Below are 27,573 nucleotides of genomic sequence, written 5' to 3'. Positions count from 1 at the left end.
AGCACAGACACTGGCTATATTTACGATCACCAAAGTCCATTATCGAAACGATGATTCCGTGGAAGGTTTTGGAGCAAGCTACGACGTTTACGACCACGAAATAGTATACCGAAATGGGCTGCATTGTCCTTACCGTCGTAAAATTACGGCTGGCGTAGCGTGGACTTTGTCCCCACGCTAATCCTTTTTACTGACCGTCGCTCGTTCGGTCTAAAGGGGATTCGATGGATTCGATTGCTCACGATGCTTACGGCTAGTCGTGCGGGAACGAACATATCGTCCCTGATCGTACAATTGCAAGCTCGTGCTGACGTTAAGAAGCGAACTAGTGGAACCCATTTCTCAGGCGCATACACCCAGAACCTCATTCCATACGCGGTGACGGTGCAGCAATAAATCTTTCTCCAGGTTCTTGCACAAAAACAGTATCAACCGTGTGGCCGTACTGGATCGCGATAGTGATCTCAATAGCGGATACGTCTGGATTGGCGCCGAAGAAGCAGGGGTGGGGAACAGCTTTCAGCAAACCACATCGTGTATCGGCTAGACTCCGGTGTTGTTGCTGCTGTTGGTATTTGCATACATTTTCCACCCAATAAGCACGAAGGCAGACACACCATCGATCGATCGAAACCCGCACAAACGATCGGACGCTTTCGGAACGGTCGGATAATGAGTTTCCCTACTCTCACCAGCAGGCCCATTCCGCCAAGCCAGTTGCCCAATGGTAAATGGACACATTTTGCCGCCGTTTGTAGATAAAGCCATAACGGCCGTACCGGTCGGTCGCCTGGTGGCTTGGGCAGCAGCACCACTAATTAGAGAACTATTCGGCTCACCGCCTTTTCTTATGAATATTGTCACCTCATCTCACGTGGGAGCACGACTTTCGCGGGCTGGATTGATAGGGATAGTTTGTGTTTTAATGATCGGACTCGATCAGTGGCGAAAATTGGCCCCACAAAGCCCTGTCGAACGACACATTCGCCCGGCGCTCATTGGCTTCCTCAGCAGCAGAGCTGTAAAACGGGCAGCAGCAGAGGGTTAATTTGATGATCAATTTGGGATTGATCGATGTCGTCAAATTTCCCGTTTTAGTGGGCGCTGCTTTCCCAGTTTTTTCGCGGATTGTGTTTTTATGGAGAGTAAGATAGGAACGAAACACAAACAAACAAAAAACCCCAATTCAATTTGGATACGCATGGAGACTTTGGATGTTAATGATTATGATGCCGTTGTGTCATTGGGCTAAGCTGATAATATGTAGATCTCATTGGAAAGGAAATGTGAATATGATGTGAAAGGTTTTAATATCCAGTATGTTGTGTAATATTCAACATTAATGTAAGTGTCAGAGAGCAATATTTTTAATTAAAAAAATCCTAACACACTAAATTATTGTGCATAAGATCTTAATCTACGTTTCAGTCTCCAAGCATTTGATCTCCAGCCGTCCTGTGACGTTCAGTAGACAACCGTCAAATTATGACATTATTCTTGAAAAGAAACAGAACATGCCCACGGCTAAGCTTCAACAGGAAACCTCCATTCCTTGCTTTCTTGCCTTACGCTTTAGACGGTGCCTGCAATTTCGCACAAAGCCACCAGCTAGCCCACCTTACCCACATAAGGAGCACTTGCGCTGCGCCGTTTGATTTACGCGCCCTCCAAACTGCGCCATATCTTAATTCCTACCACCCGAGCGTTGAGTGCGCCCGAACCCGCGTACCCTCTAGGTGCGGTGTGCACGCGCGCACTCCGGGGGCACCATTTGTGATTCGCTTTAATTGATATTGCCTGTCCGGCCGGCGCTCATTAATGTCCCGCGTGTGTCACGAGCTAGGTGAAATTAGAAATGTAAATTCAATCTCGCCCACCGAAACGGGCGGACCAATTGCTAATTCACCGCACTGCGACAAGGGCTGTGCGAAATGTGTGCGGTGGGTTGAGCAATCTCGCAGACAAAAAAAAAACAGCCAACAGACACCATATATGTGAGTGAAGTGAGAAGGCGCTTGATGGAACCACTTTTACAGAGTGCACCGGTTTCGGTAGCGACATGCTGGTTCGCCATAACCGTTTGCTTTGACACAGAGTGAACAGCAAGTGCAAGCAAGTTATCTACGGGAGAGACCGGGGTTAGGTTCAATTCGGAAGACTAGGATTTGTTTGGACCTATTCCGTCACAGCAAGCTATCGATTAAATCGTGTGCAATTACGTCCAAGCGAGAGGGGAAACACAATTTATTTCGAAGCAATTTTCAAAAAAAAAAGAGAGATTTGAAGGTAACTATAATTGACATCCACGTCACTAGTTTTTAGTTTTTTTTTCATTGTTGTTTTTGTCTGTCTAGTTACGTGTAGGAACCGATTGCGTGATGTTAATGCTGAAACGGATCTTGATTGGTATCAAAACAACAGGAAAATATCTCTACAGACCAGCGGAGGGAGATGGAAAATCGATCAAAGTTTAAGTAAATTCACCGCACACAGCCAGCAGCGCTTTTCAAGAGCGCCTGCGGTAATAATTGGACCCAGAGCACAAATGATGGTACCCTCACGTGCCCACTAGATGTCTCCTGCTGCGACAGCACCGGTCGTAGCTGCGCTAGATTGTACCAGATCTCGTACCATGATCAGAGGTGGTCAGAGCACTTAGTGGTGAAGATTTTGGTTAATAAAATTAAACCCCTCAAAGAGAAGCGAGGTCACGCCTGGCCACCAGCGGGTGCCTTTTGTCGGAAGGCACACTTCCGAGTGTGTGTCTGTGTGTGCTCGGATTTCAATTACATTGGACTTTTTCGGCGGGGCTTGTGCGCGAGTTCGGCAAAACACAACAGCGACGGTCTCTGTGCGTCATACAGGGGAAGGTACTTTCGAACGGCAAGGCATTTCAATTACCACATTTTCCACACCTCACAAAAAGCTCGCTAGGAGTCGCCACCGCCGTCGCCGCCGCCGATGCCCACCAGGCGGGGGGTCGTACGAGATCCAAATCGATACGGAATGAACGCAACTCGCATGCAGTGAGTAATGATCCTGGCGAGTCGGTCAAAGATCAGTCAGAAGGCTTGGACAGCTACCCCTTTTGAGGTGGTGCTTGTTTTTTTTTGCTTTTTTTTGTGGCACGGTTTGCAGTCGACTGCAGAGGCAGTCGTGGTCAGTATTATTATGACACTGATTGATATAGATTGTAAATCTTTACCCCACTCTGCTGGTGCCGGTTTAGGTCAATCGGATAAAAAAGAACCATTTTTTAACACATTACCCGACACACCTTCACCGCTTACGGGGAGGTATAATGTAAGGGTTTGAGTAATTGCTACCAAAACTGCATCTATCGGTGCTCCTTAGGTCGACAAATCGTTTGAAGCAGAATACATCAATATTTTAAGATTCCTTTTTGTACTTTGTGATGTGTACCCTGAAGCGTACTGGTAAAAAATGGATTCCGGGATTAAAATATGAGCTCATCCGTCACGGTGTAAGTTATCGCAATGTAATTCCACTCAAAGAGTCTCCCCCAATCATGCCCGTAGCTGCAGTGAAGCGGAAGCACAAATTAAGTCTGCCATCTGCCACCGGTGGTTCATCTCATCATCAATAAATCACAGCCGGATTTGCGATGCCGGCGATAAACCACGTGACCCAGCTACCTGTGCATCAACAAAAGCCAAAACTCCGACAAAACCGCTCGATTGATCCACGTACAGAAATATGGAGCATCTCCTCGGGGCGCTTCTTGGGTTTTTTTTTATCCGTTTTGCGTCATGCATCTGTCAAAACCACATCAACCGTGGTAGAAGATGAGATTCTTCAGGGGGAAAACAAGAGCAAACTTGAACAAAAATCCCTCGCACACCGTATGTGGGGAGCAATTTTCCACCGGATAAGAAATATTGCACGTTCCCTTCGATCCAACTCGGTAATCGATGTTCGATAAAGTGCCTCCTCCCCTGCCAGTCGCATAAATCGGCCTGCCAACCAGCGAGTTTCCCGCCACGTACCGCCACACGCCTGGGAATGTTGCGCGAGCGTTGCTTTATCTCCCGGTCCACGGTGTCGCCTCCGGTGCCGACGACTTGGTGATGGCGAGCCGAGATTAGCGCTGAACTGAGTCCGTGGGAGAGTGATGAAGATTTTTCCCACACCGACCACCGAGTCCCATACATGGTGTGTACGTGTGTGCGTGTGTGTGCGTGTATCTGTACTGCGCTAATGCATGTAAAATTGTGACAAATGTGAGAATTAAAGTTCATTATAATAAACGGGCATGCATAGATGGATAGGTTGGGATAGCAGCAGTAGCATTTGAAAGGAGCACTTCCATATCCGATATCGCATGTAAGGTGTACATTCGTGTGTATGTGTGACTGTGAGCGTGTATGTCTCTCTATTCCAACACGGCAAAACGTGACGTGTCATGTGGGTAAGCTACGGTGGGTCGTTGGAGATTTCCGGCCCCAGATTAATGGACCCGTGTATCAAGAGGCGCTCGAAGGGATTTAGGATAATCTTGGGGAGGATGGCGTGCGCTTCAGTATCTCGCCATACCATAGATTGATGGCGTGAACTACTTCGCACGGGCGTCGTTGGTGTCGGCAACCAAACGAGTTTTGTACGGGTAGAAGTTCATGGACAATTGTAGCCATTTCACAGTGTACACTTCTTCACGTGTGCTTTAATTAAAAAAGAATCAAGTCGTTCCCTTGCCGAGAACCGTCTTGGGTTTTAGTCACGATATCATGGGATTGCTTTGCGCAGGAAATAAAGAGAAGAAATGTTAACCTTCTTTGGACCAGATTTGTCGCATGTTGCGAGTCGCGAATGCAGCTAAGATAAGCAGTACGACACGGTTTGGTGTGCTTGCAAAGCAGATACGCAGTAAGACTACATCGTACTGTACCTATACTTCTTGCGGATGTTGTGGTTTATCTGTGGCTTGCAATCGACACTCCAGCGTGATGGAAGATAACACATTACTAGCTTAATGTACCATTAGTGACATTGCTTGAAGGTCTGCAACTCAATGAGGTGCATCGTGATTTAAATAGTTTCCAAAAAGGGTACACATATTGCTCAAAAACCTTTAGCTACAATCGAAGAAACTCCTACCGTTTGACTACTATCTACGTACTAAAATACATAGCGAGTTTGATCGAGTAGCCACGACCGGTGCTTGACAACGGCCGGATCAAGTTACCCCTCATCATCCTCAAAACAATAATCGATCAGCAAAAGCACTAGCAAACAGAGATTCAGTTTAGGACTGTCGATTGATGGACCTATCCAATGGTAACACCTTTCCGATCCACACGATTGATTGAGTGAAACTATTCGTAATTATTTTGCACCCGTTCAACAGCTTTACCTAGAGCTTCTCTTCCCTAGGTGTGGGTTTGTTTTGAGACCCATCAGGCTTTTGAAGCAGAACTTCCAACGGTAAACACTTACCCGAAAGCAATCGTAACATATCGATCGCGTAATAACGCTGTAATCCCAGCATTGAGCCACTTGGAACAAGTCAGCAGATACGTAGCGAGCGGGATAGCTAGCCTCTCAATCATCGGACCTTGGTTCGTACGGGAGAGAGGATTTTGGAACCATATTTTCGTTGGCTGTTTGTACAAGCCGTAAAGGAAGTCAGCTTTTCGCTGAGCTCACCGAGCACTCGTGGACGAGGGTACCCCAATCCGCTACTCCCGGTGTGTTCGGTGGCGAGATCTTGCTATCGGGGTGTGTGTGTGTGCACCGGATTCAAGCTCGAGTAGGTCCAGGCTCGTCGAGTGGCGTATCGGGTCAATTGCGCACCTCTTAAGCAGGGCAATGTTTACCTTTACCGCTGAACCGGGGCGAGCTAAACTGGCTCCTTGAAGATTAAAAATAGATCATTCACTCTTGGCTGTACTGGGTTGTTCAGGTGAGTTGGGCATTTGGATCGTGTACGAGCAGGCAAAAATAAAATAGGGGGGTATGTGACGGTGTCCAACATTTGCCTGCACAAAGCACGCGCGCGCGTGTGTGTGTGTGTTGGAGTCTGAGAAGCGAATAAATTAATGTCCAAACAACAACGGCGCCATTCCTCTTACCGGGCGCACTGAACCCATGGACATGGTTTCGTTTGGATAAGATTACCCTTTTTCGTACCATTCCAGTGGTCCAGTGCGCTCCATTCGGGTGTGCACGCATGGGAACCTGCCCATCTCCAGTGGTACGATGGTGCTAATCAACCCATCCACCTTCCACCGGTGAACCCGTTTTGGAGCTCGTGTTCTCGTTCGCGGCACGTACAACGTACAACGGGCGGAAAAGAAATTTATGATTCCAGGCACCGTAATCAGCTCCGCCGCAATAATCCATGCATCATCATCATCGTCATCTTGCCGGATAACGCACGGTATTTCATGCAAATGGAACGCTGTGTCTACCTAGTGCACTATGGATCTACAGGAAGAGGCAGGCACGATTGCAATCATCACACGCCCATGGACATAATTCACCCTGCGCGGGACGTTTGGGTAACGATTGTGTTTTAATTAGAGCTGCTACACGACAGGTGAGTGCTGAGAAGCTGGTACATGGTACTGTTTATCGCACAAAGGTATGCAGGCTGATATCTAAGATTAATTCCCCTGGCGTACCTGTGCGTTCTGCATGTTGTTATTTTCGACCGATTTTATCAATACTCATAACATTGCGGCTCCTTCGCGCATGCAATAAATCATCCAATTCGGACACATCATCGTCCCCTTTTCTGCGCCGGCCGGGCAGGTTGTTTTGTGAACAACAACCTATTGATCGCTTTTCAAAATCGTTCAAAAGCGCAAGACAAATTACTTGCGCGCTCGGTTTGCTAAATCGCGCTCGCTACAATCACCAAGCAATCACCTTTGCGCCTCCGCCGCCGGTACGATCTGCCAACAAATTCGTTCGAGGTGTTCCGTTCTTCCCGTTGCTCCATCCCGGTACCGGTCTTTCTGAGCTTTTCTTCGGTGTCATAATTACCGCCAGAGCGCTTTCGCTCGCTGTTGCCGGCTTATCAGGCCGGCCATCTAGTTGCGGCGAGAAGAAACACCGGCACCTGGTGCAGAGAGAATGTGTTAAATCAAACCCGTACTCATTCAATAAATCAATCGTTTATCATTACGTCTCGATCGTGTGGGGCTGGGGCGACCAGCTGGGAGGGAAACGCTCCAAGGCACCGTGTGTGGTTAGCGTCCCGACGAAACGATGCTGATCGTAATCGTTTCGCTTCCTTTTGGCTTTACAAGAGGGCGGCACACATCCCATAACCTCCACCCCGTGAGATGAGCTAAAGTGCGAGAAGTGCTGCAGTTTGCAGCAGCAGCCCAAAAGCAGCCCCACTCGCAGCGCATCATTAACCATCATCAACTGTGGTCGCGGTCGGTGTGCGGATTTGCTCCACTGTCGGCGGCAGCCAGGATGAGCCCTTGCAAGAAATTTGCATATCATTGCGAAAAGGAGGAGTTTGTGTCCTTCCTTGCAAATCAAAAGAAAGAGATGCCTGCGTATCCCAGCTACCGCCAGACACCGGCCAGACAATCGGCAGTCGCCTGTCGCCGAGCGCTTTCCGTCTGGCGGTTTTGCGCTGTCGATTGATTGAAGGATGATTAAACCTCCTGCCTGCCCAGGCAGTCTTCATAGTTAGCCAACAGTATATCTGGTTGAATATTTATTGTCGCATTTCAGAGCGAACGAGATTGATTGAGGCAGATTAGGCCGGGGGCCGGTTGGTAGACAGATAGCGACCGAATCCGGAAGTGGCCACAGTGTTGTGCATTGTACAATGTATTGCCGTTGCTTTTTGAGGCGGTGAGACCCGGGACCCCCCACACGCGCACACAGTGACCGTCTCGACACTTACCTTCCGATATGAGGCGCTCCCGGATTTCCCACGCGAAGATGGTCGGATTCTCCCGCTTGTACTGCTCGATCTTGGACACGACGGCCGGCGTTGCCACCTTCGGCTTGGATCCGCCGATCAGTCCCGGTGGCCTTAGAGTGCCTGGTGAAGAGAGAAGAACAGAATAAGAGCACGCAATTGAAGCATTGTTATGATTGGCCAGAAGGGATTACGCTGCATGGTTATTTAATAAACATAATTAGCATTTCTGTTGGAGCAAATGGACGACCCTGAAGAAAGGAGGATCTTGAGGAGCAACTTCGAAGCGGATTTTTGTTGGGAATAGGTTCAACCTCCAGAGATGAACCAAATCTTCAGAAGTCAACTATGCTCGACTTTTCAAGTAGACGTCAAGTGATCTAAATCAAACCGTGGCTTGCCGTGGTACGAGTTCTTCCAAGCATCGATTTCCAAAACCCCAATTCTGTGCTTTAGAGACACTTTCCTTCGTACCAAAATACATTTCGAAACAAGAGAGCTCATGGGTTTTACATTCCCGATCGTTTTCACCACATCCACACCGGAAACCCTCGGGAGGTACGCATTCACTCTAAATCAGCACCATTTGTGGCGATGAAATATGACACAGGGTGCATAATTTTGCCCTTATCCGCTGACGCTAAAGAAGGAGGAGGCCACCGAACGATCGAGCCTGCACTACTACTCCCTACTCGCAAGCTCGTAATTAATTACGTTCGGCGATTTTTCAACTGTTCGCTGTAACTGCTGCAACTTAACCACCCCCAGGGCTAGGTTTCGATCTCTCCAGAACTTCATCGCGAATTGTAATTTGCGCCATATTTCAGCACGCAGCGGCAGGACGTTCGCGCAAATAAACCAAAAAGAGGGCGGCTACGGATCGCTTCCGATGACATATAATTTCACCACCGAAAGCCGTAACTGGGGATGATCCCTTGCGCAAGGCCTCGCGGGTGGCCAGATGTGATGATGTGGAGCCATAAACAGATCCCCCTCGCGCAACTTTTCGGTTGGGCCAGCCCACCGGAGTGTTCCTGCACGCGGGTGGTCAACAGCAGCACGGTAAGCAGACGGCGTTATCAACGCCATGCGATCATCGTGGCAGGGGCCGGCTTTTGCCGCCAAGGGCTCATCGAAACGATCCGACGCGCAGGAGTCGGGAAGGTCGAAACGGACCTGCCTGGGAAGTTACGTCCGATAGGAAGGAGGACTGTTGAATGCGCAGGAAACGTTCGATTGCAGCTGAAGAGACGTCTAGGGGTTGCGAACCAAGGGGGTAGCTTAAAATATATGCCTTCCGGCGTTGCTGTGTTTATTCTGAGCATCACGTTGCTGCAATGCCTAATCGTTTGTCCCAGCAGATCGTCAGAGGGCCAATAGCCGAATCGAAGACGCCGATAGACGCGGCCGATCTTGAGCGTTAGATAACGCATGCGTTCCTGTGTGTACACTGTACTACGCGCACGCTCAATCGCTTCAAGATCGCGATCGTCACAAAGCCGATCGATCGTCGCCGGTCTAGGGATGGACGATGACGACCAAGACGACGACGACGACTCGCATCAAACGCACCCATTGGGGTTGTTTCTTCCTTTTTCGCCAAGCTGCAATGCGTCGCCTCGGTTGGCCATTTTTTCCCATCGGCACAACTCGAGCACACACACACATGTTTTCTGCTTACATATTTATAAGCCCTTGCGAAACGGAGTTTGCAGTGACTTCGATTTCCTGCTCCGGACCCTTCCCCAGACGGCTTCACTTGCCGGTGTGCGCGGTTAGGCCGTGTCTGCATTTTGTTTCGCTTTTGCAAGCTGGCGGGAACTGTGATGTTTAATCTAATTAATTGACTGCGTGGCTGCTTCTCGCTAGAGGGTCTACGTCAGCTGAAGCCACTGGAGTGGACGGAGCGAGGACATGCGCCGGACCTGCACATAATGTGGCATAAAATGATGATTTATAGCATTTTAATGTCCTGAAGGGAGGTTGTGTCTTTTGCACTCCGTCTGATGTAATTCTGCGAATTGGGTTTCTTGGGGTGTCGCGTAAGTGCAGTCCGGTACGAAGAAGCTTACTCTGTACAATCTCCTAGACATCTTGGGTAATCGAAATCGTTACCCCTTGAAAAGTCACCAGCAAACTAGGCATCAGCAGGTGGGCGGCACCACAAAACGGTGCTAGTTGTTTCCTTTTTAAATCATTTACACTCAAACAGGCCGCCCGACGCCCCTCGGCACCCGAGGTCGTTGAGAAAGGTGAACAAGCTCGCGCTAAAGAATCAGGCTCACCAGACCACCGGCATTGCGCTCCGGACATCCTGCGGGCGCGAAACGAAACGGACAAATTGCGTCCCGCACACCGGGCGGTATCGCAGATCAACGAGCACGAGTAATCGAGAGCAACCGGGGCGAGTGCACGGGAAGTACGGTTTGGGAGGATCCGGTCAGTCGGCACTTTGCCATCGGGGACGGCCAGGTGCAGACCTAGCCAATGAGCCGATGTGAGCACGCGCGGCAGTTGTTAACTCAACAGGAGGTGCGCTACCGTAACTTTGGTTTAGCCGTTTGGACAAAAGATGCCGCCACCATGGGGGGGGGGGGGGGGGGGTGGGACATTAGATCCAGCACATCCGGGTGGCTTCAAGCGGAGCCATATTCTAGCAATCACCGGAAGTCCGAGAGTGATTGCAAAAAAAAAAGAAAGAGCTCAATCAGCCGTGCAAGATCGGCGGCTTCACTGTACGGAAACCGACCGTTTGAAGGCGGAAAGCTCTTTGATTGGGATCCTCCCCGTGGATCATTCTTCAGCAAAACAATTTGTTTGGGAGAAAATAACTTTAATTTCGGTTTGGAATCGATGGACGGTAGAATCAGTTTGATTCGTTTTTGAAGAATTTGATCGGGTTGTGATCGGGATTAAAGCTACCGCCGTCCCGTGGGGGCATGCTCTAACCGTTGCAGAGCTCCTCAGAGCTCCAATTTCTGGGGTCCAAATTCTTTCGACAGTCTACGATTGGGGTCCACGTATAAACTCGTTGGATTGTAACAAATTATAAGCTCGGCTGTTTAACTGTCCCTCCCAGAAGCGGTTAATAAAGCCTTCCCTATTTCTATTAATTACACACACAACCCTCTAGCTGAGAATCAATTTTTTTTTTTGGGAAAAGGCATTCGTCATCAACGAAAAAACGACAACAACAACTACATCGAGACACGCAAATTGTGAGCGCACGGGTTTGTGAGCGGCGATGGCGTGTCGCGTGAGGATCGCAACGGTAGTCAACCGTGGGCATTAATTTCACAGAGCGTTCGTCCGCGCATACCTGCGGCTCGCTTTAACCATCGGGTGTTGGGAAGTTATTTTGGGTTTTTTAATAGAAGATTTTTTTTTGTTCGATGGTTTTGTGTGGACTCGCTTCCGATCAATTCGCTGGTGTTTTTTTTTATAATTTGGAGATGCTTTCACGCAAGACCACGAACCGGATGTGTGCTTGTCCTAGGGGTGAACGGTTTTAATTTTTCCCCTGATGGATGTTATTTGTATGACGGATACACCCAAATGTCAAACTCTTTGTCCGCAACGTCCACACGTTTCGAGAGAGTATCATTACACATCTCAGTGTGCGGTTTTGTCCAGCACTGTGTAACCACACATTAGCATCTCTCCAGCACCGATTTTCGATTTCATTCAACAGAACGTTGTAAATACATGATGAATTAAGTTACACGCCCCGAGTTGGGGGTGGTCGTTTCCATCACGCTCGTGCCGGTTGTCCGAATTACATATCAGTTATCACACAACGAGGTAGGTGCACAAGTGGTCTATGAATATTTATTAGAGCCGATCGCCTTTTCCCGGTGGTGCTGCAAAGGTTCGATGTCACCCATCGTTCCATCGGTTTGATTTACGGTTTCGAATCAATCAAACTGTTGTTGTGGTGCTGCTGCTGCTGCTACTGCACTGTGGCCAACTGTGGCAACGGTTCGCTTCGGTGAGGCTGATGAGGTTACCGGTGGCCTCAGGCAGCTCCAGCGCGGCATACCATTTGCATACAATGTGCAACAGTCCGAAACCGAAAACGGTCGGTTTAGCATGTTTGCATTTGTGTGTGTTTTTTTTTGCATGCACCTTTGTCTATCCGCAATCTGACGGACGGATGGAAGTGGCGGTTGTCATCATGGGAACGAACAAACACACACATCCGAACGCTACCGTTCAGCGAGGAGATTGCTAATGAAGATGTTAACTGATTGCTTGATCCGGTGGGATTGGAAACATTTTAGTAAGGGTATAATAATCACAAGCTTGAGCTCAGCCTCATCTGGTGAAGCATTTCCTACTGGTCAGGTTATCAGTTAGTCAGCGTTTTGGTCAAGTGGACAGATCAGCAAACGGAGATGTTCCGGCATTGGCAGGAAATTACACACAAAAGTGACACACAAAATGCCATCTGTCGTAGAAAGCCGCTCGCTGCAGGTGAAATCGACATCTGACATGACATCTCAACCCCAAAATCATTACCCCGCAATAACTTAACCTCGTTATAGTACCAGCAGCCAGCAGGGTGGACCAGCAGCAGTACCATTGAATGCGCTCCAGATCCAACTGGAGCGATATGAGCGCAATAATGCGTAATTCAATTAAAATTCTCGTTACAGTTTGTACAAATTACTGTCTCGTTGCTTGTTGTGTATCGATTCCGTTGTTCACAAGTATCGAAAACGAGACCGAAAAAAGCGGATAAAGCATGCTGATACTCAAAGAAACAAAGCAAAAGGAGATAAAAAACACCAAAACCAAACCACAAACCGCATCGTACAAACGAAACATGTTGAGAAAATAATAATAAAACAAAACCAACCCAAAAAGCCAGATAGAAGTAAGGTGTGAATAAATTACCATTAACAATCGGTACGTGAGGGCATTATTTTCACACATATACGCACTGGTTCGTACCTACATCACCTCGCTGTGGCCTCGTCTCGTTCTGCGTCAGGTGCATATTTTCGGTTTCAGTATTTTTAACATTTTTTTCAAGAATTCCTCCTTTGCATCAGATATTAGGATGGGCGTACACGAAACATTTTGTTGCACCGAATGCATGCTGCAGACAGGGGGACGATCGATTCGCTATCTAATTAATTGTATTATAATTTTTCAATTGAAGTGTGCAATTATTCGCCACCGACTGAGAGGTTCGATTCCCTCCACGAGGGTGGTATTTGCCTCACGGGCAATTTTTTGATTTTTTTTTATTCTTAAAAACCATGTGTTGGAAGAGAATAAGCATGGAAATCTCAAGAAAAAAAAGTTTGCGATTTTCTTAAATGTTTATCATAAATTTTGAAGCTTCTACATCCTAATTCAAGGTAAAGATTCAACTTCAAACCATTTCCTAATGAGTGAAGTAAAAGTGACAGCTTCTTCCTTCGCTTGGACTTTCCGGCCCCGCGCAAGAGTCGCGACAGCAGAAACAGGTTTATTTTTTGTGCCGCACCGCACGGCTGACCATCTGGCGAAAGGAAGGGTCCCCAAAACAGACTCAAAGTTCGCCGATTGATGGGACGAAATGGAAGCAAATTATGATGAAAAGTTTGTGTGCTTGGTGTACGACTGTTCGGACACGGTACGAAAAGCAGCTGACTTAAAACATGTGCCCGCGAAATGTGCAGCTAGTTTGGTCTTAAATAATAGACCGTAGCCCTTTTAGTTTGTTTTCTGGATTTTCAACAGCGCTTACAAACCAATATGCTAATTAGCTTCCCAATTTTCCGCCGTTTTCGTGTTTTTTTGTTCTTGTTTTCGGTGTTCGCTCCGGCTGCACGTGCGTATCAACGTTGCGATCTGTGTTGCTGATCATTGCCACACGTAGATAGTGATTATCCGCCGATTGTGGTGGACAAAAACAAACAACACCTTTCGCACCGTTGCCTCGCCTCAGCAGCCGAAACTGAAACGACGAGAAGAAATTAGTTGAACCAAACCCACATTTCGGCGAGCTGCAACAGCAAACAAAGCCAAACGCCGATGCCAACCGATGAAATCTTTCGCCAGTTTTTATCGCTCCCTTTCGCGGGCGCAGACACTTTAATTATCCTCCTTGGTCGCAGCAAATGGTCCCGGGATCCCGAGGGGTAAAACAAAAGCGACGGCGAAATAAATTCACCATTTAGGAGGTGGCACGAGTATCGATTGCCAATCGGGGCGCGATCGCGCGAGATGCAAATTAGCTTACAGCAGCCGCCTCAGGGGGAGGAGCCGAATCCAAGAAATGAGCCGCAAACATAGTTATGATGGTTTTTTTTTTTTTTTTTCATTCAGCCACCTTGGTGATATGAAAAGGAAAGACAAAAAAAATAGCACTCTTTTTCGGCACAAACATTGGGCACGAGGCCAAACGGGGGGGGCTGCTTTTACGGAGGGTTTTTCCTTCTAGGAAAAGAGGAGGCTGCTCCCGACGGTTGCGAACTGTTTAGCAAGGGTGCTATTAAGCTAGCTGCACAGCGTGGCCGATGTTAATGATAGAGCGAAGCGGGCTCAAAAACAAGCAAGCTTTTCAAAGCGTTTCTACGGTTGTTAAGGACGGCGTTAAGGAAAAATAAACATACCAACAACATTGGAATGATAAATCATACGCGCAACCATCAAGTATCGCTGTGTTTGTGCCGCGACAAAAGCGACGCTTAAAATGCTTTAAAGTGTAATAAAGCGAAGAAACAGGTTGTCGGCCGGTGGACAATAAAAACAACCATTCCTACACATGTTTTTTCATAATCAGATAAAAGGTAGCGCACATTTCGATGCACAAATAAAAGGTTTTTCTCATGTCCCAGACCCATAAATGCTGTCACGGTATCGCGGTGGTGCGATCGGTCCGGCACAACAAAACAGCAAGAGCTGCGGCTACAACAATTGACGTACTTTAAAAATCGATTACGATCAGCACGGGCACCAGGGCGAGGTGACGATTAATGCAGGCGGGAAAACAATTACACCCAACGCCGCGGTGACGGTTTCGGTGGACGTATGCCGGAGGAAATTGGATTTGCATCGCGGTAGGTTAGCATTGGGGCTGGTGTTTGTGCATACATTTTGCACGATAATCTGGGCGCTCTGGGCGAACGCTGACTGACTGCTGCATCCAGCTCGACCTTACCAGTCGGCGCAGTGATGACAAACACCACGTGACCCTGGGCGCTAGGGGTTTTGAACATTTTATATGCAAAACATACACACCTTTCGAGCGATGCTATTAGCTTCAGCGTGAGTGCACTTGAAGCCTCCGCAAAAGGTTGTTAGCTGGAAGCAACAGTGTAGCGGGGGACTTTGAGGACAAATTAGGCTAAATTTTGTAATAAAAATTATTACACCGTACTCGCCGTTCCAGAGACACCCATTAGCACCGCGCAAATGGTAAGTGTACTTTCCTGTTACTCCTTCTATTAGCCGTGGCGATTGGGTCAGTGATTTAGTGCAGCTTTCGCACGCGGGCCAACACGCAGCAAAAGGTCGCACAAGTGTGACCGTAACAAAACGGTTGTGCAAAGTGGAATAATTTCCCCTTGTTGCGTTCATGCATAAAACATTACAGCCCATTCCGCACGACATGAAGGTGAAAATCGAAGTCACCAACACACACACACACACACGAGCGCAAACACCACCATTGCACGTAGTGGTTCAATTGCAGACAGTGTGCAGCAAACATTTTTCCCATTCATCGGACCTGCCCTGCCCTGGCCATCTACACCTTTATGCTCAGTGAGAGAAGGCCAGCACAGGAAGCAGTATGAAGAAGTGCATGTTTACCGGTTGTCTACAAATCGACAGAAGCAGAACTGTTTGTCTGGGAATGATTCTGACAGCGGAAGTGGCAAACAACGGTGCAGCATACGGGAAAGAAGAATGGCGAATGGTTCGCTGCTTCTCCGCCCGTTGCAGTCGTTCGTTTGCCCCGAGCAGGGGCCTTCGATCGTACGAGTCTCGTGGCAGGAGTCGTATGTTTGCCGCCTGCGCTGTGGTGTGTTAATTTAGAAAAATTAATGTTGCACGTAAATATTTACCTTTGCATAAATTGAACCCCGCATCGACGGGCAGGAAAGGTAAAGCAAACACGCAGGGCAGACACACACGCACACACAAAAGGGTGGTTAATTGTGGTGAAAAGTAGTATGATGGTAGCACCACTCCCCTCTTATATTCCGATAGAAGCAAGCAAGTTCTGTAACAAACGTGGCGCACGTTGAAGATCGTGTAAAGGTAGATAAGATCCGTTCCGATAGCGGCCCGGTGTATCGGTGTAAAGCGCCAAGTAATCGGGGATGCACCTCCGGTACGAAAAAGGTGTGAGTTTCGGATAATTAATGGTGGCGTTTGAAGGATGGAAATGCATCCAGTGAATGATGGGATTCATTCTATCAAAACATAATAACTTTTGTAGCACAGTTTACCTTTTTTTTTGTTCTTGGGATGAACCTCTGAAGCTATTGTAGAACAAAGAAATTGAAATGTGTTTTCCTGATTGATGTCTGAAGCGCTCCAGCTGAGCGCTTCTAATAACAGATAATTAACTGTTTTAATTACAAACATCATGAATTAAACTCACACCGCACACACACACACGCTGCATTAGCATAAACATTGGGTTGGCATAATTTATGAGTGTTTACACGAAAGTTACTTCTTGGGGTTTGAAATTTGTTATTCAAATACGGCACTCACTAGGAGGAAATTCGGGTAGAGCGATAAATTCAAGCACCTAATAAAATTAGGGAACCCTCGAAGCTCGAAGGAAACCCTCAGTGAGCTTCCGGAAGGAGCTCAAAAACCTTCCCGAATTGCCGAAAATATGTAAATTGGGAAAGGGGAAAGTTTCTGTTTTATTGTATTCTCGTCGGAAACTAACCGGGTAGAAGGTAGCTTCTGGGATGCAATAACTTTCAGCGAGCATTTCCAAAATTTCCTGCTTGAAGTGAACGAAATATTAAGAACCAATCGGTGGACCCAAGCTGTCTGGCAAATTGCATTGTTACAGTTATAAATTAATAACCATTGCATGCCGCCATCAACAGTGCGCTGGATCGAGTTTGGTAAAAAAGGGAGCAACCCATTCATACAACAGTTTCAAAATAGTGAACTCAATAAAAAAACATCATTCAGAAATAGAAAGAAAAAAAAACAGACCAGAGACATAAAGGCTGCCGAGCACTGCCGAATATTCCAACCGATTCGGTTTCGTTTCCGTTCCGAGGTGTGCTTTCGCTGTAGCTTGTGTGGTGCCGTGACCAGGATACAATCGTGTGCTCTCGCTCCGCACCATTGCCAGCGAGTGTAATGAGGGGTTTGGCTGTTTGGTCGCGCTGGTTTCGGTGGTTTGGGGGTGTCTCTACGGCAATAGGATAATGTTTATTATTTGGTTTCGAGTGTATCGAGAAAAAAAAGCTCCGTTTGATGTTGTTTTCGGCACACGGCAGCAATACGAAGAAAGCTCGGGAGCAATACAAAATAAAACGTAGGGAAAACTGGAGGAGGGCATCATTTGAAATGGAGCGTTCAGTTTAAACACTATAATTTCGGTGTTTGCTGCATTGCTATCCCCTGCCTCCGTTTTCCTGCCCTTTTTTTGAGGGGGGGGGGACTTCATCCGAGTAAATTGGAGTCGATATGACGATAATGAAGTGTTATTATCGGCACTGCCTGAAAGAGTGGCAGCCGGCGGACCCTTCTCTTTGAACCCATACAAACACGATGCTCCGTGACATTCACAGCCCGGTAACCGCCCCGGCCAGATGCTGGCGGTCGGCTTGAATGTGTCAATTGTGTGGCTTTATCTTGAGGGGATTTCTTTTTTCTTTTGCTTTTCTCTCTCTCGCTCTTCTTTCGTTTCCATTTTGTCCGCGGCTATCCAGACCAGAATCGTGCTCGATCGTGGGTATGGCGAGCGATTTGAATGAAGACACCACTACTACTACTACTACTTACCCAACAGCTTCGAGACGGCCCCCTGCTGGGTGAGCATATGCTGCGCCAGATCGTAGCCGCGCAGACCGAAGCGGGACAGCTCAAGCAGCCGGTGTTGCGACACCAGCCCGGCCAGGGCGTGTGCGTTGGCGGTACCGGCCGCGCCAGCAGCGGCGGCAGCCGCCGCGGCACCGAACAGATTCGTCGTCGGCTGTACCGAGCCGGGCGAGGGGAGGTTAGGTGAGAGGCCAACTGTAAATATATGAGTGTGGGAGAACACTATTAGTGAAAACAGTAATAAAGCAAAATGTGCGTTCCAGGGTATCTTCGGGCGGTTGTGATTTGAGGGGTTTATGTTGCGATTTACAATTTCTAGTGCTCCAAAAATGATATGATGCTCTTCAGATGATAATCGTACAACTGAAGCTATATTCATCATTCTCCATGGAACATCATTCGATCATTTAAAAGTAGAATCTTTCATAGAAAGATCGAAAATCGAAATCACATTTAAGCTACTTAGGACTGACAAAATTCTTAAAATTAGCTTAGGTTTATTAACACTCATGTTTATCTATTGGAGACTTAATTTGCTTATCATTTGATGTGCAAACATTATATTTTTACACTACTCTAGTACTAAATATAGCAAACATATTCAATTTAAAGCTGGAAAGCTAAAGAAAAATTGTAAAATTCTCATTATGACAAAACAGTCATCCAGTAGTTACACATTGCCTTCCTATATTTATGACATTTATTGTTCTGCCGTTGAATAATACATACATCTGCCTTGTGAACTTGTTTTTGTATACAAATAAAATGATAATTTTTCCATAATGTAAGTCAACCCGATGCCATTTGTTCTACAAAACAGTTCAATACATCCTATTGTCCACTGTGATGAAGCTGGATTTGATGAGCGCGATCAATCAACGTCCCCGCGTGCAAAGGGCTAGAAACACACGCGAATCGAATAAAGTTCCCATTTGTATGTTTTTTTTTGTTTGTTCACTTTGTTCAAACAACCAATAACTTAACCTACACCTCCTCCACGCCAACCGAACCACGGCAACTGTTTCGCACTGCCACGGGCCAAACAGCATAAACCATGCAAGGGAGCAAAGAAATCACCGGCCCTGCGCGTTTGCACCTTCGCACCGAACAGAAACACAGGTAGCGCAAGAAAATGCATTTTTCTTCATCAAATTACAAACGCCCGGGCCCTGCACCGCCCCATCCACAGTGCCAGCCCGTCCCGTGCAGCAAACGGCAGCACGGTTCGGCACGGAAACATGAATGCCGGCACGAAATCGAACACCTTTCAAAGTGTTACCGTATGGCGCCGCTTGTAAACGGGCGTTTACGCTGAGGCGCAAACAAAAAAACCCCAACCATAGACGCATGGCACTGAAGGGTTGTGCGCAGGGGAAGAATTCAAACAGAAGTCACTGCTGAAAACAATAGAATCGTATATCCTTGCGGCAGTTGGGGCAGTTTTGCTTTTTTTTGCCTGTGTTGTTTGTGCCGTGTGCTAACGTCATGTTCTGGCAACGCGTCGGAATTTGTACTCCCGAGTGGAACAACTTCGAATTGGATTGTGATAGCGCAGTCGGCGGACATCGTTTGAATTTTATAAACTCCGTCCAAAGTCCTTGCGCGCCGGCGTGGCACTGCGCCGCTTTTGCGGCAGCCGCAAGAAGTGGACAAGGCAACTGGCAACGCAATATGCAATGTCAAAAATTTATTATAACCAACTTCGGTGGCGGACAGACCTGGCTGTAGGGTTGTTTTTAGGTCTTCCTGGTCTTTTCTTGCCGGGCGCAGTTCTCGCAGTAAACAGAGACATTTCGAGGCAAGCTTGAATGAACCTTTGCGCTGGGGCTGGGAACACACCAGCCATGTGGGGCATTCGTTTCTTCCCTTAAAAAGCGGAACCGGTGCAGAATTTATGCTTCCTTTTTATTCCTCGGCTGGGTGGGGGCGCGAAGGGCGGCCGGGATGTTTGTCTACTGCTGCAGCGCGAGTTCCCGCGAGGAATGGTTGCCGGAGATGCCGGCATCGCAAGCGGCGCTGAGCAATAAAATACACTATATCCTATCAATGAGCAATACATAATCGGAGCGGGAATCGATCTCGACCAGGCGAAACGAACACAGACGGCAAATAAGCGCAAAATGCTGCCGGATGCAGCAGCAAAGCAGCAAGCCCCGACAGCGAAACCGTTCCCATCCCATTGAACCCGATCGCCCTCTCCCATGCCTCCAGGGACGCCGATTGATCGAGTACAATTGTTTTAATATTTATATTTGTGTAATATTTTTATTAAATTTATTGACAACTGAATGAACAATCATGGTCTCACCGGCCAAGCTGTCCGAAGGGGCCATCGGTGAAGACTGCGAGCTCGTGTGGGATGAAGGGACACGGGATTACGCGTCGTCTCTCTCTCTGCCACTGCTTCCGTCCCGTGAATCCCGGGACCGTTTTGATGACGATTATTTATTAGAACGTACACCGTGTCCCCGTCCCCGGCGCATTGGAACAGTGGCGACGCGCTGTCAACGATACCGAGCTCGGCAATCGGGAAGCAACCTTCCAGCCACTGGCTCGATTCACCGCTCAGTTTTGCGCGTAGAAAAACGCACTCACCACGTCACGTCGGTCGCCCGACCGACCGACATCTTCATTACGAAATTGAGGAAACCGTTTTGGGCAATTGGGCGAACAGGAAGCACCTTTGGTAGCAGCAGCGCGGGAACGCTGCGCCGTGCACCTAACGAGGCCGCACCGCGCCGTCGTTTTGAATTGTAAATCATATTCAATCGCGACTGATCGGGTCCGGTGGCGGGCAAAGATCAAACGAGATAATGCACTTTTTGCACGAGCGCTGCAAGACAGTTCACTTCGATCGATCGCCCTTTCGGGAGGGCGGTGGAGGCGAGTGAAGGAAGGTTGGCTTTTGTTGGCCGTGCTGTAAACGCTTCACAGCATAATTGATCATCGGTATGTACGGCGAGAAGGGGGATAAAATATTTGCACATGCACATTGCACTTGCTGCTCGATGCCCGTTATTTGCATCCGGCTGGTACGGTGTGCGAAACAGACAGGAAGTTCTAATGCTTTCGTATCATTAAGCATTGACAGGGGGTTTGTGAAATAATGAGACGAAACGGCCGGAAGGCTTGTTAGTAGGGTATGCCGTTCCGTTCCGTATCAATCATTGTGCGGAATGATGGGCTTCTATAATCAGAGGAGAGATGATGAGGAACTTTGAGCCTTAAAGCCTGTGTATAATAAATATATGAAAATACAATAACCATGCTAAGGTTGATTCGATTCGATTAAATTATGCAAATAATTTAATAGAAAAAGCAAAAAAAATGACCAAATGACTAAACATTTATTCAAATCGGAACAAAACGTACCTCATATTAAGAACCACTCGAATTTTAGGTTTTATTTTATATAAATTGCTTAATTTGAAAGAAAATTTGATAAATGTTCATTTAGCTTAAGAAGTCTCATGGGTGTGTGGGGGTTTTCGGTAATTTTTCGCAATGTGTTTGTAACGTTCTACGATTTCTTGACCGTCTCCCACTTTTTATTAAATAATTTATCGACGTCGTCCCAGCATTTTACATCAACATGTTTCAAAATTTTCAGCAAATTGTTCAATAAATTGTGAGACGAATAAAAAATTCAAGAAACATACAAAATTTTTTGGGAAACAACCAAACACGAATGAAAACCCTATATGGTACTAATAATAAACCTTACAATCAAATGTCGGAGTGTAGATAGGAATACTTTACACAAACTAATTATTTTATAATAATAAATAGACTATTAGATTAAATAGGCTCGTGAGAATTAACATAATTTGTTTTTTTTTTATATATTCCGGGAGAATGACGTTCCAGAAAGCATTACTTTGGGAAAGAAAACTAAGGTTTTAAAAAAAAAACAAAAAACAATTTACAATCGATTCTAGTCTTAGGAGACTATAATATGAAATATTACAGGGTTTTACACGCTTTTTTGGTTTTTTCCCATAATGTTTTGGTTAGTTTCCATATTGTTTGGTGTGTTCCCACTATTTTTTGGGCGATTCTTAGAATTTTTTAATTTAAATGTATTGATATCCAATCGGACAATAACAGTAAATTGTAGAAACGAACCAAAAATTGGTGCGATACGATGAATAAATCGTATTGGCCTTGGTCATGACTCATTAGTAATGAAACCGTTTTTCTTATTATTTTTAGTTACTCTTCAGTGTCTCGCCATTACCGAGTGTTTTTTTGGAGACTACTTCTGTTCCCTGATACAATGTTGAAAGTGTCATTCATTCATTTCGTTTCTAGGTCAAACGCTACTTTTGCATAGCTTTAACACTGCGACACACACACAGACACATCGAACGGTCAGCCGGTCAGGTGTCGAGCCACAGTTTTCCGAGAAACATCCTTACAACTGTTCACCCCTTTGCTGTTGCAGGCTTGTAGTGTCCATAACGCATGCAAAATCGCAGCCCTTGCAATGGTTTGTATGTTTCAAGACAGAAGAGAATGAGAGAGAGAGAGAGAGAGATAAAAAGAAACTGCAAACACACTGTCACACACCCACATTAGCCACCCCACTCCCCATCCTGGGGGCGCTGATTTCGGTGCAACCCAATACGGCTGTCCAAGGTGTTCCCTGAAGTGTGAAGTGATGGTTAGCCACGCAAAAGGCCACACGGGAACGCAAAAGCGTATGTATCTATATACGGTGAAACAGTCAGTGCAGTGTGGCAGAGCAAGTGAGTGTGCGAGTGTGTGATAGGAGTTTAAATTAAGCATTCACTTTGGATGCCGTTTTTGGGCAATTTTATTCCAGATCAACGAAAAAGGGGGGAAAAAAACTCGACCCTTCCCTCCGTGATTGATAACTTATTTACATGAGGGAGAAAAAATGCGTGAAGAGGAAGGGAAGTAGCGAGGTTCATGCAAAGTTTCCGATTACCGATGATCGATATGTTTATTACGTGCTGTATTACTTTGCCTGCTTGGCTGCTTCGGTGAAAACCAGACCCTTGTCTTCCAGTGTTCCCTTTCCCTGGCCCGGTAAACGTAAAAGCACACTCCCCGTAAGCTTTATCGATTAAATGATTTTCACACCTCGCGTTCGACGGCAGTAGCGATGGCTGGTACCGTCAAACGAAGAAGCTCGAAGACAGAGAGAGAGAGAGAGTGTGTATGTGTGGTAGAGAGAAGACGGACGGAAAAACCAATCCTTTCTTTCTGCGTTTTCCTACTGGACGGTGGGGGAACGGCTTTACGCATTGCACTGTTGGGTTTTCCCGGCCAGCGAAGAATACAGCGCGTTGGTAACGCTTTCCACCCCGCACGTGTGTGCGTGTCTGCTGTGGATAATGCAGCTGGATTGGATCGGGTTTTGGCAGGCATCATCGTTTGCACATAAACACCAGCGTTGCCCCACGCCCAGCACCATGATTGATGATGCACGTGATGGGTTAATCTTTAATCCCATAATTGGCTTTAATCGACCTTTTCGGTACGGTTAAAAGGCAGAGCCGTCCTTGTGGGAGCGAAATTACCGTGCGATATGCAAACGCTGGCTAGCTGGGAAACACGTGTAGCTGCTTGTTGTATTGTTGCCCTTTCTTTTAATGCACGAACAAAAAACAGAGCGCTGCTAGATAGCCGATCAAAACCTTCGCTCTTATTGCTGTTTTGGGAGCTCGTGTTTGGGATTTTCCAATGATTTTTGTTTTTTTTTATATATATTATTTTTAAACTCAATGCTACACACACACACACACACACACACACAAACACACCTTTGCACACATCGTATCATTTTTTTTTGCTTCTCATCCATTCTGCGTACTCCGTACACGCGCTAGCCGATTCGTCGAACGACAGAGCTAACCAATAACTAACTAGATTTTCTGCTAAAGGCTGCTTTACCTAATGGGCTGCTCCGTTGTGCTCCGCGTTCGCTTGTACCGCATTCTCGGAACTTACCCCTTAAAAGACTTACCGTTGCGGGCTTGAAGGTTTCCCTTTCGGTCGCCTCTAAGCGCTAAGAAGCGGCCCGGTCGCACGTCGGTCCAAACACCTGCACCTGCACAAGGGGGAGCCGCTTTTCCTTGAACATCAAATAGGATTACAACGAACACCGAATGCGCATAGCTAGTTTAATTTAAAGCTTAAACTCATTTAGCGAACGCTTTCGGCAGTGCGGGTGCACCGGTGTGTGCTAAATGATAGTGGCGGGACTTTGTATGACGGGACGGGAATGGGTATTTCATTTGCGACAGGTTTGGCCAACACAATGTGCAGCAGATAATTAGACGAGCATGGGTGTGATGGGAAAATTATGCGGCAATACTGATTTAAGATCGAACACAGTTCGTATTTTAAGGCAATGTATGCGTTTTTATTTGTTGGTCTAAATGTAAATTGATTAAATTGACAGACTTGTCCTCATTGTAAGCCATTAGACCCATTAGCTTCTAAATACACACAAATAAACCTTGTTGGATAATCTACGCTTTACTGTATGCAATAGTCACTATATGTTATTGACTCTTTCGTGAAATGAACTTAACGTAATGGGAATTTGACCCAATAGCGCACTTGTTGGACTCCAACTCCAATAGGAATTTCTAAAGAGTCTGTCCAATAAGTGTACAATAGAGTCCAATTTCCATCATTTGAAGTTCACTTTCCATGAGAAAGAGTCAAATATTTTGATTATTTGACAGTCCAATGAAAATTGTAAAATAATACTTAGATTCTATTTTGTGCTAATAATTATTTATATTGTTTGAGATTTTTTTAAATAGAAGATTAGACTTTAATGAGAATATAGATTTAATGTTTTTCTTCAAAACTGTTGCTTTAAAACTGTATTCCTGATTTATAAAGTCAGCTGTACAACGCTTGCACAACTGCACAACTAAAGCCTGTTTTGGCGTCTTTCCGAACCATCCGATGCAAACATGATCGAGCTGCATGACGCTTCGTTCAGTTGTTGCGTTGTGATTGATCCCATTTCCCAGCCACCCCCCAGCCCTGCAAGGCGCACCAGCTTGACCAGCTCGATCGGTCCAGTGGGAGGAGGGAAGTATGTGCATGGGTGCATTCGAATGCACCGGCGATCGTTTGCGAATTACCGTGCGCAAACGTTAGGTTAATCGCATTTTAATTTATTTATAATAATTATGATGACTGCGCTCGAGCGCTACGATCACGATCCCGTACTGCGAGGGAGTACGAGGAGAAGGTGGTAGGGATGGTTTCGAAGGGCATTTGGGTGGGTGCATGGGTTCACTCTCTCTTTCCCTCTCTCTTTCGCTCTCTGTCTCAGGTGAGGTGCATAATTTGTGCCCACATATTCCATAAATGTGTTTTTTCTTACTTAAAGCACGCAAAGAAAGAGGACAACAGATGGAGAAGCTCGATGAGGGTGGCCAGAGGAGTGCTGTGTGAAAGAGAAAGGACGAATAAAATAACAACCACACAACTGCGCGCGCACACACACACGCTGGAAAGAAGCAGGCGACGAAGAAAATGCACAAATGTGCATCCGGCAAAGCATTTGGTTTGTGTCGGAGCGGAGCAGGGGTAATAAAAGAGGGTTTGAGTTGTCGCAAAACTACATTTTTAATGCATTTACGATACGGCTGAAAAAAGGGAGAGGGCAGGTACAGGGCCCTGCATTGCATCACGGTTAATGATGTGATGCTGGATTGTTGCTGATGAATTGCAAGCGTTTTGGAGCGATTGAATGAGTGTGCGGGTAGGTTGGAGTTGGCCAAGGAGGGATGGGTCTAATACAGCTCTTACGGTGTGCGGTGGGTGCAACCTTCGCGTGCGTCAGATAAGCGGACGGGGAGGGTGCCGATGGGGGAGCAGTTGAAAGCGCGCCTACAGTTTGCCGTGGACAATGATTAACTTCATATTAAGCGCGGCCGGTGCGCAACTCGAGCTGCTCCTTGAGGTAAGAATTAGCTCAGCCCCGCTCGGCTGGCGCTCTCGTTCTCGGCTGTCTGCCGTCAGTAATAATAATATGCATCCCCAGGGACGTACGACGAGAGCGAGGAAAGCAATACCGTAGCAGGGACCGGACTGCCCCAGACCCATGCGGACAGCGCTGTAGCGCACTTCCCCCATCGGCCGGGGCGCAGTCTGGAGACCCAGTATGGAGCGTTCCAGGAATTTTGTTGCTTCGAACCGAAACCGGAGAACCGGTGGCCTCGAAAAACCGGACCCCAAAGCATCGCCTTCCACGCCTTCCGTTCTGCCAGCTTTTTTTCCCCCAAACGCGCCGGGGCCGTGCAGCTACGGCCACAGACCAAACACTCCCACCTTCGCTGATCGGAATGGCATCCGGCGAGCATCGGACGCGGGCTTGAGCAAGGTCCTGGTCCATTTACACTATTTTGCGAAATATTCTTCCCGCTGCCGACGGGTATGGGTGGGCAACGAGCGAGCGAGAATAATTTATGTTGCGCACGCAACAAAAATCGTTGCTCATGAGCAAGGATGAGAAGCCTTCAGCTAAAGTGCGAAGTACGGGCTGGGACGCACGGGTCGAACAGTGGTGATCGGTTCGAATGTGACCGAGAAGCATCTTGCAAGGGAATGAGCCTCTGGGGAGTTGTACACGCACATTCGCACTGGTCGCCCGGGCATAGTTGCGGTTGCTGTGTGGGGAGTGAGTGAGATTGTTATTTGTGTGTTTTTTTTTCGAGGGCTAAATGTTGCAGTTTTGTTGCAGCAGAACAGGGCAGAATCGTCTACAGACAGGGACGATGGTGGAGCGGTACAATGCTCCAGAAAACGGGGAAATAATTGCTCACTTATGTGAGAAGAGCGTTCGTTTGTTAGAAACAATTAAGTTTCAATTGAAAGGATACAAAGAGGGACAATAGAAACATTGTTATACATTTACGTTTAAATAAAAGGATGGATGGTAATTACTAAAATGCTTCATATACTTTACAAATTTATCTATTTTAATCGTTTTGGGTAATTTATTTGAGTTCTGAACTATTTGTTTTATAATGTCTAGTTGATAGTTTAATATTTTATTCATTTGTTCTTGTTAATAGATTGTGCCTTAAATAAAGACATAAAGAGCGATATCTATATTTAACAATACTCGTACGCTTTTTTCCACTTTGTTGACGACTATAGAAAAGAAAAAAAGTTTGCCACTCAATTTTCAAAAGGCTTTATCATTCTCTGACTGTGTGAGATCCTGTTTTCGTTGCTCTTTGTTATCGCACAAAGTAGAAACATTGAAAACATCACGAATAATTTGCAAAGCCAGTACCTTTTCACACATAACTACCATAAATTTAACTCCCCATTCTGTCCCATCCACTGGTAAAAACCAATGAAATGACATAAAAACTGTCAACAAGCTTGTACAAAGCGATCACCGAATAGCAGCACAGAAAAAAAAACATAAACGAAATTCTATCAACATGCAAACATAAATACGAGTCCTCCCAGCTAGACTCCGTTGCCCTGCACACGGGGCTTCGCCGACATTAGCGCTGATTAGCAAAACATTGCCACGCCGGGATGTGGGAAATCGAATATTGGAATGGTAAAACATGCACACATGTGAATCGAAATACCGCCGCCGACGGGTTTTACAATCCCAACACGAATGCTCACCCGCAAGTTGG

The 27,573-nt window shown here is 46.7% G+C and overlaps 1 protein-coding gene across 2 annotated transcripts in view; it reads right to left on the bottom strand.

The window, feature by feature from the left end:
- LOC1278279 (paired box protein 6 homolog) overlaps positions 1–27,573 on the bottom strand; it is a 50,435-nt gene that overhangs the window by 8,156 nt on the left and 14,706 nt on the right. For both annotated transcript variants that reach the window (XM_061658197.1, XM_061658198.1), the window contains exons 3-4: positions 17,882–18,112; positions 7,886–8,026 (exon numbers count right to left, since the gene is read on the bottom strand). In XM_061658197.1, coding sequence (XP_061514181.1) covers positions 7,886–8,026; positions 17,882–18,112 — 372 coding nt within the window. The remainder of the gene's footprint in view (positions 1–7,885; positions 8,027–17,881; positions 18,113–27,573) is intronic.

This window comes from Anopheles gambiae, chromosome 3, assembly GCF_943734735.2.
Source record: "Anopheles gambiae chromosome 3, idAnoGambNW_F1_1, whole genome shotgun sequence".
Classification (NCBI taxonomy): domain Eukaryota; kingdom Metazoa; phylum Arthropoda; class Insecta; order Diptera; family Culicidae; genus Anopheles; species Anopheles gambiae.
The sequence above is the reverse complement of the archived record's forward strand: the minus strand, read 5'-3'. Positions and strand labels throughout refer to the sequence as shown.